The following is a 13,583-nucleotide window of genomic DNA, read 5'->3' as shown; positions in this document are numbered from 1 at the left end:
CCTGTGTGTGTGGGTTATAATTATGTGTTTGTACATGTGTGTCAGTGTGGGTTGGTGGTGCTGACGTGTTTGGAACGTTCACTGATAAATAAAGCAAAACACATACACAAACAAATTGGGACTAAGTTTATTTGTTTTCTGGCAAGCAATAGACAGCGACATAGTCTACATCATGCACAACAGTTTGTATCTGTCACTCCTGAGCTGTGTGAGTCATGAAATGATGAAGACATATAACGCCGTGCCAGCTATATCACACACACACACACACACACACACACACACACATATACACAGACACACTCACACACACACACACAGACACACACACACACACACACACACACACACACATACACACAACACCACATCACACACCACCACACCAATCCACACAGAAACCCATTCCAGGATATTCTGGCATGCATGAAAACTTTCCCTCCTTCACAAGTGCACACTAAAAATGAACAGAACACAACGAAATAATGATGATGATGATGATGATAATAATAATGTTAATAGTAATAATGATAATGATGATAATAGAAATAAAAAGTATGTAAACGTGTGGGTCCAAAATGAATAAACAGCAGAACTATAATAATTATTTGAAATAAAAAGTATGAAAACTTGTGGCCTGTAGAATCCACAGCAGCAAACAAAACGTCTAGCTTAGCTATTTATGTGTTGTAAATGCCAGTCCATCTAGCAGACAACGCTCATCCAAGCGCTTAGAAGTACACTACATCATCGTCGAGTTCAGCAAGTAAGTCGCTGATTGAAAGACAACGAAAAAAAAAGCACACACAAAAAAACACACAAAAAAAACAAAAAACAAAACAAAAACCAAAAAACAAAGCAAAAAACAAACAAACAAACAAAACAAACAAGGAAACAAACAAAAACACACACCCCACCCCCCCAAAAAAAAACCCCAAAAACACAACCTTCTCGCATTCCCACCATACCAGGCGAAAAGTACACGGAGTTTCAGAAATGATGAACTAAGGGAGACTACTACGTTCCCCGTAGTTTTACAAACAATAAGGTAGGTTCCCTTCGTTAAAGCTTGAAACCGGATACCTCCAAAGTACAAGCAAGAATAGTGAAATTTCTGCTATAAATACAACTAAATTGACAAGACCGTCATTATACCAACCATATCACTACATCCGTCAACCTCTACAACTTCAAACAAACAATTCTTTCACATCCATTCACAGTGTGAACGCTGTACACTTCGATTGTGATGCAGCATACATTCCTCTTCTTCAAATAATCTCTTCAGCAGCCAATACTTTATTTGGCGTGAATAAACAACACACACGTACACGAATAATCTTCTCTTGAACAAACCACGAGTTTACATCATAATATCAACGAAAATATCAATGAACTGTAATAATTTTGTGCAGTCAGTTTGAGTTTAAGGCACATTCTTACATTTATAACTAAATTATGCTCAGTGGAAATAATACTCAACTATCAGGGACACCAATTATACTGCAAATACACAACCGTTAGCAGTACTTTAAAGCTTCCGTTCACTCACGCATATGATGTATAGTAGGTACTATATCACTCGCATCTGTTGAATACAATCACAAAAAAAGCAATCAATGTGCCCAGGTGTTGTACAACATCATTGTCAATGACACTTCGCTGGGTTGTGTCTGGTCTCTGTATTAAGTCGTACTAACACATTCATCCAACAAGGCAGCACAAGCTTAACAGAGTAATAAAAAAATAAAAAAGAAAAGAAAAAAAAGACTATCATTTTGATATTTGTAGAAATACATTAATAATGAGCTAAGCCTAATGAACACAATAACAGCAGAATCGTTCTCTCGCTCACACCTCTTCCTTAACAGTAAATACAACATCATAGGGTTAATAGTTAATAGTGTATGCTTAAAAAAAAATCATGCAAACTGACGTCATCATTCTCGTATGTGACTTCATCGCCATGACGTAAAACTGTGCTGACATAATGACTAGAAATCGGTTGCACCTTCTTCTTCGTACACGGGCTGTCTGGCTGTGTGATTGTGGAGAGGGTCTCCATTCCGCTGTTCTGTAAACAGACAACAATGGGTCAGGAACACTGAGTGGATGAGCCAGTCCGTTTCTGAATAATTTCATATTAGCAATGATGGTGTGAACATGGAAAACTTAGTAAATCCCAGGAACCAAAATTGAGAGCACCCAAGAAGAGGGACAGAAGAGCACATTCAAGGCAGCTTGCTAGACTTCACTGTCTACAGGACTACCGAATTCACTCGTTCCTCCCGCGAACCATCTCTGAGTGGAACGATACTTTGACCGAGGCTGTGGTTGGAGCTGCGTCCCTTGGCGTGTTCACGTTGGGAGCTCGTGAACTCCACCAGTAGTGTGTGTGTGTGGTTGTTGGGTTGTTGTTTTTTTGTTTTGTTTTTTGTTGTTGTTTTTTTGCACACACCCCTCCACACACACACACACACCTTCCCTTTAAAAGTGTCAGAATAATCAGCCTGTTGATTGTGGACACTCTACTGATGATGATGATGATGAAACTGTTCAGCACGAAATTAACATGCCTATTCTGTGAACTCCATAAGGAAATACAAAATAAGCTATTTTACACAATGCTGCCTGATATACTGATATAAGAGACAAGGTTACTTTGCCTAAAATACATAAGGTACAGAACTGCAAGAAAACAGGACAGAATATTCTAGATAGGAATAATTTTGTTTTAATATGTGATAAGTTCCAGTGTGTATGTGTTTGTGCGTGTGTGAATGTGTGTGTGTGTGTGTGCTTAAAACTAGGATAGGTATACATTAAAGTTTGTATGTCTTGAATATCATGCCAAATGAAACGGGGAATACAGAGGCGGATCTTCCAGGGGTTTATAAGTATCAGTATTATTCTTTTTTTGTCAAAACAGATTTCTCTGTGTGAAATTCTGGCAGCTCTCCCCAGGAAGAGCGCGTCGCTACACCGACAGCGCCACCCATTTTTGGTATTTTTTCCTGCCTGCAATTTTATTTTGTTTTCCTATCGAAGTGAGTTTTTCTACAGAATTTTGCCAGGGACTACTCTCTTGTTGCTGTGGGTTCTTTTATGTACGCTAAATGCATGCTGCACACGGGACCTCGGTTTATCGTCTCATCCGAATGACAAGCATCCAGACCACATGTGTACCCGCTCTTTGACCATCCCTACTTTCCCCCGTCCACTTCTCAAATAGCAAAAAAAAAAAAAAAAAAAAAAAAATCATCTGTGACAGTTGGCGTGTGCATGGGTTCAGGGGTTCTGTCAGCTTGTGTATGAGTTTTAATTGGATGAGGCCTGTCAACTTGTGTACATGCTGGGGCTTCAGTGAGCTTTGTATATATGTGTTTGGTGGTTCAGTATTTGTGTTCGTGTGTAGCCAGCCTAGTCCTGTCTGTGGCGCCCATCAAGCGATCGACAAAAGAAAATGCTACAGCCTTGCTTGTAGCCCTAGGAGTTCTTCACTGACCGATGGGAGCAGGCGGCAGGGGCGTGTCGTTTCCCACAGCTTGCTGCAGAGTGAGGAAGATCTTGGAAGGGATGTGGCCCCCTCTGTACCTGATGTCCGTCTCCTCCTCACCCCCCTGGCTCTCCGCCACCCCCTCCTCCCATCTCTCGTGCTGACCAGGGACCGCTGCCGCTGCACCGTGTGAGTAAAGTAAATGATGAAGTGTCAGTACACGTCGGGTTTAAGACCTTCGTTGCGCCCTCATTTCAATGACATATAAATATTCACAAATAACAACAGCATGTACGTTTACTTCTTTGCTGTATAGTTCTCACTCCAAGGTGGGGGGGGGGGGGGGGGGGCGGGGGGGGGGGGGGGGGCACCCATTCCAACCCCATTAGTTCACCCAACCACCCACCCACCAAAATGATATCATGTTGCCTATAGCACAGCCGACTGCAAAGGTGTTATTTCGGGTCCGAATGCACCACCCACAGAAACAAAATAATAATAATGATGATGATGATGATGACAACAACAACAATAATCAACATCATGATATTATTGTCACTGTTATCATCATTACTCTCATTATTATTATTATTATTATCATAATCATCATCATCATCAAATACCACTTTGAAGGCGTAATTAAATTGCCTGTGTGCGCCTCCCATGAAACAACACATGTGGAGCACTGGTCTTGCAACGCGACCGCACAGGAAGGGAGAGAATCTGAGCGCACGGGATCCAATCCCACATTCTCCAGTATTTGCTCCCCCTCCATTAGAGTTTAGGCGGTGGGCTGGACGCTAGTCATTCGGATGAGACGTTTAACCGAGATCCCGTGTGTAGCATACACTTTAACGCACCCATGGCAACAAAAGGGTTGTCCCTGGCATCATTCTGTAGAAAATAAAAATCCACTTTGAGAGGACAACATAAGCCTGTAGAAACAAAAATAAAGAAGAAAAGAAAAAAAGAAATAGGTGACGCTTTACTGGGGGACAGTAAGTCCAGAACAATACAATACAATACAATACAATACAATACAATACAATACAATAAGGATCCATATCATAATCATCATCACCACCATCATCACACAATAACGACACACAGCAGCACGCTACCCCCCCCCCCACCACCACCACCACCACCACCATCACGTCCACCACCACATACCTGTAGCAGAGCTGTGTGGGTGGGCGGGCGGCAGGTCGGCGTGCACGGTGTCGGAAGGCCCGGGAGGGGATGGCGGTGCTGGGGTGCAGGCCGGAGAAACGCATCTCATCGTCCTCCGCGTTGTGCACCGTGGGGTCTCTGGGCGCCCGCCGGCCCCTGGAGCTGGGCTCTGGGCAGTCATCAGTCCACTGAGCTCATGTACGTTTATATGTATTTAACTGTGCTTTCATATCTGTGAAACTGCATGCTTGGTGCATATCTGTTATGCATGTGTGGGTGTATATGTGAATGTGTGTCTTCATGTTTTACATCTATTTGCTTATTTATCATCATTGTTATCTTATTTATTTATTTATTTATTTATTTATATTTTATTTTATATTATTATTATTATTATTACTACTACCTTTTTTCTTTTTCTTTTTTCTTTTTTTTCCCCTCAAGGCCTGACTAAGCGCGTTGGTCAGGCATCTACTTGGCAGATGTGGTGTAGCGTATATGGATTTGTCCGAACGCAGTGACGCCTCCTTGAGCTACTGATACTGAAACTGAAACAGTCCACGTCAGTCAGTACATCGCCGTTATCCACTTTGTTGATTTGTACAGACAACTTGCTATAGTGCATATTTTTGTTGATCTGTTCAGACATGTTGCTATAGCACATATTCTTCTTGCAGCTCTATGCGCTTTGTTGGTTGTGGTTGCCCGGCGTCAGGTTGTCGTTGCGGGTGTTAAGAGTCATGCTTGTCGTTCTCATCATGAGGTTTCTTTTGTGTATGTTAGTGATGGTTTGTCACCACCATTACGTGAGTACCTGATCTTTTCAAAATTTGATGATGTTTAATCTCTCTCTCTCTCTCTCTCTATTTCGCTCTATGGTGTGTGTGTGTGTGTGTGTGTGTGTGTGTGTGTGAGCGAGCTGATATTGGTGTGTATATTTGTGTGTATATGAGTAGATTTAAATGATATATATATATATATATATCATTTAAATCTACTCATATACTATATATGTCATTTAAATCTACTCATATACACACAAATATACACACTAGTATCAACACACACACACACACACACACACACACACACACACACACACACACCATAGAGCGAAATAAAGACACTTCAAAATACACTCTACTTGCCTTTCGCTTTTAATTCATTTACCTTTCTGGAAAATGTTCATGGATTTCGACAGCATTTGAAATAACTCAAGGCATCACTAAATATCTCTCGAGCACCTTCTCGATTGAGGGTCAAATATCAACACGTAAATCATTCTACATCTTGTACTCCTTTCACATGGACTGGAATAGAAAACTTTGTATAAACTCGAACACCTTATTAATTTTGTGAAAGTGATTCGACCTTCAAATAAAACATTCTCTCGTTCTGAAGACATCCGCAGACACTGCACCTACCTGGTTCCTCCTCATCGGGCGTGTTCTCTGTGTCGGTCATCCACTGGAGGACTTTGAAGGACAGGGACTGCTTCTTGGGGTTGGTGCCCATGTGCACGTTCAGGGATGACTTGTCCACCTCCGCCCGCGGCCCTTCCTGGAGCTTCCGTCTGTAGTCTGACTGCACGTAGCCCGCTGAGGGTTTTCTGTCATCAGTATTATGAAATGGGTTAGAGATATCATCTGGGACCATTATGTGCCTGGGTTATTTTGTTCAGTCGCGGTCCGTTTGACTTGTGAATGAACGAAGGAATGAATGAAAGTGAGTGAGTGAGTGACAGAGAGAGAGAGAGGGGAGACAGAGAGGGATAGAGAGAGAGAGAGAGAGAGAGAGAGTGTCCAGGAAACAACACAGGCAACAGACCCATCCATGTACAGTCTGCGATAAGACTTTCTCCTCAATCTTACACCAGGTATGCCATTAAGAGGTTTAATACTGAAAAATCACTTCCACGAACAAAAACTCACATCAACCTAGTGACACGAGCTGTGATGTAATTTTAGCGACCGACGTCCAGGCGACTTAGACACGAACTGATTTAAGCCAGATATAGCCAGCACGTACACTCAGACCATGATTCTGAGGTGGCACTCTCGCATGGGGAAAGACCCCCCCCCCACCCCCCCCACCCATCCCCACACCCTCAATAACCGCACATTCTACACAACTCCCAGGCTGAAACACCAGCGAAAGACCGACACGATGCCTTTGTGTACACACCCACAACAAATCCTATCGGTTCACCTCCGTATTATAACCTGCGGAATGTGAATTACTCTCTCCCGAGAACACGTCACCATAATAAATGTGTTTACACACCCCCACTGAGATTCTATAATAACATTTTATTGCCAGAACCGATGGAGTGTGAGTGACTTTCTCCCCCACCAGACGTGTCCAGTATAAACGTGTTTACATTTCCACACTTTCGATCCCATGAAAACATTTTTTGCATAACCAGTGGAATGTGTGTCAACCCCTCCTCCGCCCCCCACCCCAGCCCCCTTACTACTACCACCCCCACCACAGACGTGACCAGAACAATGACAGGTCAGCCTGCTTCACTGTTGGTCCAGGACAACAAACGTGGACCACTTCTCCGACACTGGCGACCAGCGCTGACTGCAAGCAATACAAACCCAACCCACCACCCCACCACCACCCTAACTCCCACGGCCGCCATAAAAACACGGGTCTCTCCCTCTGAGAAGATAGACTTCAGCCTTGAATAATTTGAAATTAATAAACAATGAGGCCAGGTGATCAAATGATTAACAAATAGTAAAGAGTGTTAACTCTCTCCACACACAAGGTACATAACTTCAAGCCAATGCTGCTTACGCTACCGATTCAGCTGGCACACAGCCAAATAAAAGGTACATTGGAACAAACCCACACAATTCCCCAAAAAAGGAAGCACCGGGCTTGCTCTTATACCGTTCATTTGACATGTGCACACAGCAGCAAAGACAAAAGAAATGTGCAAACACAAATTAGCTTTTATTCAAGACTGGCATAGCCTCTTTAATCCTGAACAAGCCACACAGAGCACACAGGACAAATCAGAACAAACGCATGGTTGCCTCGGTGTTTTTTGTTGTTGTTTTTTTCAACTTAAAATTAATAAACAATGAGGCCAGGAGATCAAATGATTAACAAATAGTAAAGAGTGGTAATTCTCTCCACACACAAGCTAATCTGTGTTTGCACATTTCTTCTGTCATTGCTGCTGTGTGCACATGTCAAATGAACGGTATAAGAGCAAGCCCGGCGCTTCCTTTTTGGGGAAGTGTGTGGGTTTGTTCAATGTACCTTTTATATACCTGTGTGCTAGCTGAATTGGTAGCGTAAGCAGCACTGGCTTGAAGTTATGTACCTTGTGTGTGGAGAGAGTTACCACTGTTTACTACTTGAATAATTTGACCTTAAGGACGCCAGGCAATAGACTGTCAAACTTCCCACTTTACTGTGGGAAGATCAGAGGTTCACCTGGAGTAGGAAGCCACGCTGTCCGTGGTGTCTTGGGACATCCCTGGGGAGGGCTCTTTCTTCTTGTTTGCCTTGGGCACTGAAGGGGGACCGATCTTCCTGCACGCAGGACGCAAGAACACAGCAGCATAGTAATTTTGTGCACATCAAAATATGTAATGTCTTTGATATGAAATTTAAAGAGAGAACGAGGGGTGGAAAACACTACACACACACGCGCGCGCGCACACACACACACACACACACGCACGCACGCACAAACGAACGTCCATACACAAACAAGCGCACACACACGCACACACGCACGTCCATACACACACACACGCACGCACACACGCACGTGCACACACACATACACTGGTAACGCGCATGCCTTAATTCAGTGAAACACTAAATCAAATTAAAGAACACCATGCACACTCAAACACACACACACGTGTATGTATACTCAACAGGCACATATTCTGTTTCAAAGCGTCCATGTACACACTAATCCAGATCATCACAGTTTCTATTTGGGAAGCTTACATTTCTCATCATAATACTTGCCACCCGAAACAGATCGATGACGTCAGCACTGATAATTCTCTTTGCGACTGATTATTTTCCATATATTCCATTTCAGTAATTGCGCTATAGTATACATTCTTATCCATTCCATTTCCATAATGATATAATTGTTAAAATATCTCCATTCCCTTCCATTTAAGTAAGTGTGTACACATCAGTCAATCACGATACCTTCGACAAGGTAATTTTCCTAATAGTTCTACAAAAGAAAATAGAAAATCTTGGAGAAAACAAAATCGCCAAAATTTAGATTGAAAAAGAAATAAATCGAAATACCGCACGTACACACACACACACACACACACAGAGGTAAGCCTGCTTGTGTATACTTGCGCGCGCGCACATACACACAAATAAACACATGCGCTCTTTCTTTCTCTTCCACAATTCACAACCGTGTGTTGTTGTTGTTGTTGTTGTAAACACAATAAAACAGAATACAATAATCTTCAATCACCGATATGTGTGACGGGACATCAAACAAAATTCCTCACAAAAAAAAAGAAATAAAAGAAAAAAAAAAAAAGAAAGAAAAGACAAAATCAAAAAGCATCTCACTGCTTCAGTTCCCCAAGGTGCACCCCGTACGAGAAAGGTTTGGGACCACCTTTAGACCTCAGCACCGTGGACAGTAGTTCGTCAGGGATTCTGCCCCCTTCCTCTTCCCTCTGCACGGCGGCGTCAAACTGCGCCCCGTTTGGATCCTGAACAGAATATATTCACCACAGGACCACATAAAGATAAAGAAAAAACCAAAAACAAACTGAAATACATTCGTGCCATTGTTACAAGCCAGTAAGCTTTACAAAAACAAGATTCTTAATTAACTTCGTAGCTAGACGGTGGTTCAAATATATCTGGCATACAAGACTGGCGGTCTCAATTCTCAAGCGAGAATGATCAGAAAATTATCCCCGCCCCCCCCTCCGACCCCCACCCCCCACCCCCAGGCCCCCGTTTTTTACAATTTATTATTATTATATTGAGATATTCAATTTGCTTTTCTGGATTCAAACTACACTGTCTCCTAATAAAGAATAAGAAATTCTGACTGGGAACCAATGAATCCTCTTACAAAGTTTAGAACAATTATTTCGTGTGCAGGACACATACCCACGACAACGCTATATGGCAGTGAACATGAGAACACACACACACACACACACACACACACACACACACACACTTCCTCTCCAGTCTCAAAGCCACACTCAGCGGGAAAACTGCTTCTCCAGTCATCAATCCTAACCTGTTATCGTGATATCTAAGACCAGTTACAGACTGGTCAGCTATAATTACCATCGAGTTACACTTTGCAACAGCCAGAAACATGACAACGTGTCAAACACCTCACAACCACACACAATGCCTAAAACCACACCTCAGCAGGACCCCCTTGCGAGAATATGTCTTGAGCCGATCATGCTGAAAGATACGAACAGCGAGATACCTCCTGATTATTAAAAGGGGGCGTGACAGGAGAAGAAGAAAGTACATTGTTGTTTTTTAAATGTGCTCTCATTGTTGACTAAAGGAAATGTCCTCTCTCTCTCTCTCTCTCTCTCTCTCTCTGTGTGTGTGTGTGAGAGAGAGAGAGAGAGAGAGAGAGAGAAACAGAGAGACAGAGAGAGAGAACAGAAGCATCTATACTGGTTCAGATATGAAAGGTAACGTCAAGCGGGAACGACTTTCCTGTCTTCAACTTGTTCACATCCAATATTCCACTTACCCTGGCGAAGGTGAGCAAGCAACGAAACGTTGCATCACTCCCATCTTGGAACATGCGCTGTAGATCGTTATAGATTACTGGTAGCCCCCCCCCCTACCCCCCAACCCCCCGCCTCCCCGCCTCCAACCTCATCCTCGCCTCTCTTTCTCCCGTCCTTTCCTATCCTCTTCCCCCCCCCCCCCCCCCCCCCCCCCGCCCCCCACTCCCTCCTTCCTCCAAACACACTGGCCAGTGATAGCCACAACATCAGTTACTAATCACCAGACTTCTATCCAACACCTCTCTCTCTCTCTCATGGACAATGTGAAGAGAAAGACTATACGACGACATAATGTACGTCTGCTTCCGTTTCGTTTCGGACGCCAGCCCACTGAGTGTAACTAACTGACCGTGAATACTTCCGCCATCATGGCACAAGAAAGCATCGACCTGTATTACCATACATCTCATTGACTTGAATTCATTCAAACAGCCGCCAGATATCAGCTTTGCAGGAGCATGACTTTGACTACACACAGCGGCAAGCCAGGGGCAATATGAATTAAAAAACCACCACTAGCGTTCTCCACGAGTTGTCCCCTCTATCACCCACTCCCTGCAAGCAACTTTGCAACATCAGCGGAACATTAAATCTGTGCCTCCAGGGCTGGCAAACACACCGACTGTTTGTGGACAAACATCGAGGACCTGAGGGAATTTCCTGAAACTTTGGTTCGGTTTCTCTCCCTACCCCCTCGACCTCTCACTCATATAGCCCCCACCCCTTCCCGTCGATGCTGTGGTTCTGTGTCACCTGCCCCTTTCCATCTCAACAGGGGTGGTGAAAGGGAAGGGGAGAAACCGGAGAATTGGAGGAAGGCAACATATGTCAAAATAAGCTTAAACTATACATCACGCCCTGGTAGTAGACTGTATACGTCCCCCCTCTTCCCCTCCCCCCCCCCCATCCCCCGCCCCAACCCCCTCGTGGACTCTCGTTTCCCCAGAACCATCGGTCTAAAAACAATGGAACCTATATAATACGTTTTGCTTGTTACCATGTCAGTGAATAGTGATTCGTCTACGAATTCTCGGAGAGAGGTAATTAAAAGTGTAGTTTGACAACCTCCCCCCCTCCCCCCCCCCCCCACACACACACACAGAGAGAGAGAGAGAGAGAGAGAGAGAGAGACTCAATGACTCAAAGAATTTAATGTTAGACCTCCGGCCTGTAGACATTTGAGGTGCATATGCTGACGCATGATTAAGGAAAGATAAGTCTTGAGTAAATAGATCATATGAGACCAAATATAAAAGCACTATTTAAATTGTCGAAATCAAAGAAGACTTGCTTGCCGAACTCAGGAAACTCCTTCGAGGAGGTCTTCCCTCCTTTTGAATATGTAAAACATGTACACAGGGGTATCGAGTTGCGGCCACGTCTTCGTTTTCTAACAATCGTGCAATTCCAAATGACAATATCCACTGAACTGTTTATGTTTAAATATATATATATATCTTAAAGGTATGTAGGCATCTCACTGCAGCAAAAACTGTCTTTCTTTTAAATATATAAACATATTTATGTTCTCTTTTTTCTTTTATTTTATAGAATGGCTTGACAACGGCTTACTTGTGGACCTTTGCAATCTTTATTTTGTACTCAATTTATTTATTTATTTATTTTTCTCGAGGCCTTACTAAGTGCGTTGGGTTACGCTGCTGGTCAGGCATCTACTTGGCAGATGTGGTGTAGCGTATGTGGATTTGACCGAACGCAGAGACGCCTCCTTGAGCTACTGATTCTGATACTGAATGAAACAAATCACCTTGATTTGTGTTCAGACGTGGTTGCAAATCAAACATATAACCTCCCCGAGGTCGCATAAAAGATGATGAACTGGATGTGACACATAACCACAAGCCCACGTATGTGCCATACATAATGGACGAGGCTGTATACACACACACACACACACACACACACACACACACACATATATATATATATATATATATATATTAATTGTCGTGAGACCACGCCACTTTGCAGTACGTATTTCTTCTTGCCTTTTGTCACACGCATCATAAGCGGATCCTTTATCTCTTCTGGCAGAAATCAGTGGATCACATAAATGTACATTATCTACACACACAGAGATCGATCTGTCGGTCAATCAGTCAGTGAGTGAGTCTGTCTGTCTGTCTCTGCATATAGATAGATAGATAGAGTACGCGCATACTGGTGAGGAAGCAACGAACATAACAAGGCCTCACCTTATAACCTTTACGAAGAGACGATCTCCAGCTAGCATCAGCCGCGTGTGAAGAAGCAGGAGGAGGAGGTGGTGGCGGTGGTGGGGGTGGAGGAGGAGGAGGGGGAGGAAGGGGAGGAGCCACGGGAGCCGGTGGGAACGGAGGTGGGTACTCGGACTCCGGAGAGGTGATCAAACTGAGCCGAGCCAAGTCCTCGTCCAGATCGCACACAGGGAACTGCGCGGAGGGGATCTGGTCACGGCGTGAGGGTGCCCATGACGACGACCCGCCAGAAACAGGGAGAGGGGAAGGGAGAGCGGCAGACGGCAGCCTCAAGTCCTTTGGTCGCTCCTCCACGTCCCCTGAAGACATCTGGGGCACGGAGGCCGCGGGTGGGGCGGCGGGTGTGAAGTGTTGCTGGGCGGACCCCGCGGGGCCTGGCTGAGAGTTGTGTTGAGAGGAGGGGGTGAAGTAGAAGACGGGTTTGGCTTTGAACATGCTGCCACCCTCAGGCTGGGATCCGGGGCCCTCAGGTTCTGCTGGTTTGTAAGGTTGTGTTTCTGCCGGTGGTCTGTGGACCCCAGGTTCTGCAGGCCTGGTGGGTTGGGGTTCTGGCGGTCTGTAGACCTGGGCCTCTACTGGCTTCAATGGTTGGGGTTCTGGTGGTCTGTAGACCTGGGCCTCTACTGGCTTCAGCGGTTGGGGTTCTGGCAGTCTGTAGACCTTTGGTTCTGCTGGCTTCAACGGTTGGGGTTCTGGCGGTCTGTAGACCTGGGCCTCTACTGGCTTCAACGGTTGGGGTTCTGGTGGTCTGTAGACCTGGGCCTCTACTGGCTTCAGCGGTTGGGGTTCTGGTGGTCTGTAGACCTGGGCCTCTACTGGCTTCAACGGTTGGGGTTCTGGCAGTCTGTAGACCTTTGGTTCTGC

The 13,583-nt window shown here is 44.5% G+C and overlaps 1 protein-coding gene across 3 annotated transcripts in view; it reads right to left on the bottom strand.

Moving 5' to 3' along the window:
* Positions 1-931: 931 nt before the first annotated feature.
* The window catches only part of LOC143292863 (uncharacterized), a 53,365-nt gene continuing 40,713 nt past the window's right edge, over positions 932-13,583 (bottom strand). For all 3 annotated transcript variants that reach the window (XM_076603495.1, XM_076603497.1, XM_076603498.1), the window contains exons 6-12: positions 12,678-13,583; positions 9,251-9,396; positions 8,123-8,221; positions 6,094-6,278; positions 4,670-4,838; positions 3,506-3,676; positions 932-2,074 (exon numbers count right to left, since the gene is read on the bottom strand). The exon at positions 12,678-13,583 is cut by the window's right edge and continues 1,704 nt beyond it. In XM_076603495.1, coding sequence (XP_076459610.1) covers positions 3,613-3,676; positions 4,670-4,838; positions 6,094-6,278; positions 8,123-8,221; positions 9,251-9,396; positions 12,678-13,583 — 1,569 coding nt within the window. In that variant the 3' untranslated portion in view covers positions 932-2,074; positions 3,506-3,612. The remainder of the gene's footprint in view (positions 2,075-3,505; positions 3,677-4,669; positions 4,839-6,093; positions 6,279-8,122; positions 8,222-9,250; positions 9,397-12,677) is intronic.

The sequence above is a fragment of the Babylonia areolata genome, chromosome 18, assembly GCF_041734735.1.
Source record: "Babylonia areolata isolate BAREFJ2019XMU chromosome 18, ASM4173473v1, whole genome shotgun sequence".
NCBI classification, from domain to species: domain Eukaryota; kingdom Metazoa; phylum Mollusca; class Gastropoda; order Neogastropoda; family Buccinidae; genus Babylonia; species Babylonia areolata.
This window is presented reverse-complemented; position numbering and strand designations above follow the sequence as displayed.